The sequence below is a fragment of the Lucilia cuprina genome, chromosome 6 (assembly GCF_022045245.1).
Source record: "Lucilia cuprina isolate Lc7/37 chromosome 6, ASM2204524v1, whole genome shotgun sequence".
Taxonomy (NCBI): domain Eukaryota; kingdom Metazoa; phylum Arthropoda; class Insecta; order Diptera; family Calliphoridae; genus Lucilia; species Lucilia cuprina.
In genome coordinates this window covers 39004121-39006966 of record NC_060954.1, presented here as the reverse complement: position 1 = coordinate 39006966, position 2846 = coordinate 39004121, and the positions used below count along the sequence as shown (strand labels likewise).

The window sequence follows — 2846 nt, the reverse complement described above, 5'->3', positions numbered from 1 at the left end:
GTTAGTTAGTTAGTTAGTTAGTTATTTAGTTAGTTAGTTAGTTAGTTAGTTAGTTAGTTAGTTAGTTAGTTAGTTAGTTAGTTAGTTAGTTAGTTAGTTAGTTAGTTAACTAGTTAGTTAGTTGGTTAGTTAGTTAGTTACGACCTTATGTGTAAATCAGCATTCAGCAGTTTGTTTCTTATTATGCAGAAGGCTGTTAGTTACATACTTCGCCACCCAGAGGCTCCTCATTACAACTTACTCATACAAAGTTTGCTGATCCTCTACACATCGATCCAATTCTTCTTCATTCTCCTTCAATGATTTCTTATCATACCCGATATTGGAAACTCTAATCGATAGAATTTCAATATGACCAGATAGCATACACAATGCCATGGGTGGAAATGTATCGTCAATATAATTTTCCAGCAGCAATATAAATATTCCAACAACTTGATAAATGTTTGCCACATAAAACAAAACCGTAGATTCCTTCCAGTTAAATGGAAACCAAGCCGGATACAATAAACTTCTACCCTCACGAAACATAACCGACAATTCAGCCGTTATGCCCACTGGCAAATATACGCTAAGAAAAACAAGACCAACATTGCGTAATCGATTTCGCAGTTGTCTAAAATAATTCATTTCCACTTCAGTTTTGATCCGTTCATCTAAACGTTTAAGTATTTGCTCGAACTGTCGTATTACCGGGAGTTTAGTGGAATAAATTGAGAATTTTATACTGCATGCTACACATGTGACGCAAACAGCAAAGTTTTTAATATTATCTGCCATTAATTCGCTGCGAAAAAGTTGCAATGCCAAATGTAATGGATAACAAATGGTTACCACTATATTTAATACGATGCTATATAACAAATAGGTATTCCTATGAATGTTGAACTTATCAATATCCAGTGTAATGCCCAATATCTTCCAGCAAAGCCAGTGAAGCTTAAAGAATCCATAACTGTTGGGCTCAGCATTATGTGTTGCTGCTGCTGCATTGACTTTCCTTATGGGCATTTGTTGTTTTTTTGAATATTGTCTATTGAAATTTAACGTTAAAGTCGGTTGGTTGCTTTTCTTTTTTGCCTGGTTTGGTATTGTAGCTGTTGCTTTAGTAACTTGCAACCTTGTTCCTGCTAAATATTAATGTTTGCCGCTGTTATTGTTTGAACGTATGCTGTCTCTTACGGATGACTTGGCAGTTAGAAAACTATTGATAGGTAGGATATCCTTTTAAAGTGCTTTTATATGCTTTACAATTTGTATTCGATATACCCTATAGTAGGCGCTATAGTTTTCTATCATTACATCGTTTCAATGTTTACTTACTTGTCTCGTATAAAATTTAACACATAACCATTTTCATTAATAACATTATTAAAAAAAACCCCTTTCTATATGAAAACTTTGAAGACTTCTTTTTACTTATACTGTTCCCTTGAGTCGTTGTGTACTTAATGGAAAAGTATTTAGTATTTTGTGCTTCATCTATTGTCTTTCCCTTACCATGGTTTATAATTCTATTGTGATGATACGGTGGGCATAACTTAAGTATTGCCAGCAAATAAATTTTACAAAATGTTTAAAATTTATTTCAACAAAAATTTATTTTAACGGTCGGGGTTCTAGTGATTTTCGATTTTGTATGTCCAAATTATTTATACTTTAGTGGGGAGGGTATATTGGGTTTGTGTTGATGTTTGTAACATACAAAATTATTCGTCCTATACCCACCTTAAAGTATGTCCGTCCGTCTGGCTGGCTGCCCATGAAAATCTTCTGCGCAAATTACAGGTAGCAATTTTCAAGATAATTGGATAACTTGAAGATCAAAATTCACTTTTAAACACTAATACAATTTTTAAATTCTACATAAATAACTTTGAAGAAAACGTAACTTCCTTCACCAACATTTATAAAAGTAGGCCCGTATTTACCCCTACTCCCCTATGAGCCCTCTTGTAAAAATGTATTTTTTTCTCAAAAATAAGTAAAAATATTCTGGAATAAAGTTAAAAAAACTTGCTTGTTTTATTATAGTTTTATACAGGTTGGCCTTAAAGATATTACCAGGGCAAGGATTTTCATGCACTAAAAATAAAAAATATGCGCTTATAATATGCACTATAAAATGGGAAAATATGCATTAAAAATGTGAAAAATATGCACCAAAAAATATTTATTTGTTTAGGTTCAGATCTTAAGTTTTTGATAATAAATATGAAGGTTTTTAAGGACTGCTGTATTACGACCTGTATTTGTATTAATTATATTTCTTCCAAATTTTATCGTTTTGTAATGTTTTTTTAAATGAATTATGGACGTGAGAAAGATGTAAGAACACAGATGGACAGACTCAGAAATTGATACTGAACCGATACTTTAAGGACCAATATTTTGGACGTTACTATCAGCAGCACAAACTCAAAATATATTTAAAAATGAAAATGGTTTTAGAAATATGCAAAATATATGCAATATAAAGCAAAATATGCTTTTATAATAAAATATGCAAAAATATGCAACAACAAATCGATGCCATTTTGTAGCAAATTCTTTAATTCGAAAAGAAAACTAGTTAAAAGTTATTTTGAGTTACTGACTAAAAACATGTATTTGCATAGAAATCCTTGCCCTGGTTATTACTTAATTTAAATTGATGCTTAATTATCCAGAAAAGTTTGTATATAATCATAGTGATCTTCCAATTAAATTTTAGTAAAACAAAATTTCTAAAATTTTCCCTTACTTTGCCCACTGTTCTCTTTAGTTCAGCTTTAATTGTCTTTAAATAGCTGTCTTTTTTTCATTATTCCATACAAAGTGCTGAAAAATTATTTTAATTATTTAAA

The 2846-nt window shown here is 31.0% G+C and overlaps 1 protein-coding gene across 1 annotated transcript in view; it reads right to left on the bottom strand.

The window, feature by feature from the left end:
* LOC111688455 (odorant receptor 59a) overlaps nucleotides 1-1011 on the bottom strand; it is a 1800-nt gene extending 789 nt beyond the window's left edge. The window contains exon 1 of the mRNA XM_023450967.2: nucleotides 242-1011. Coding sequence (XP_023306735.2) covers nucleotides 242-1011 — 770 coding nt within the window. The remainder of the gene's footprint in view (nucleotides 1-241) is intronic.
* Between the last annotated feature and the right edge of the window lie 1835 nt (nucleotides 1012-2846).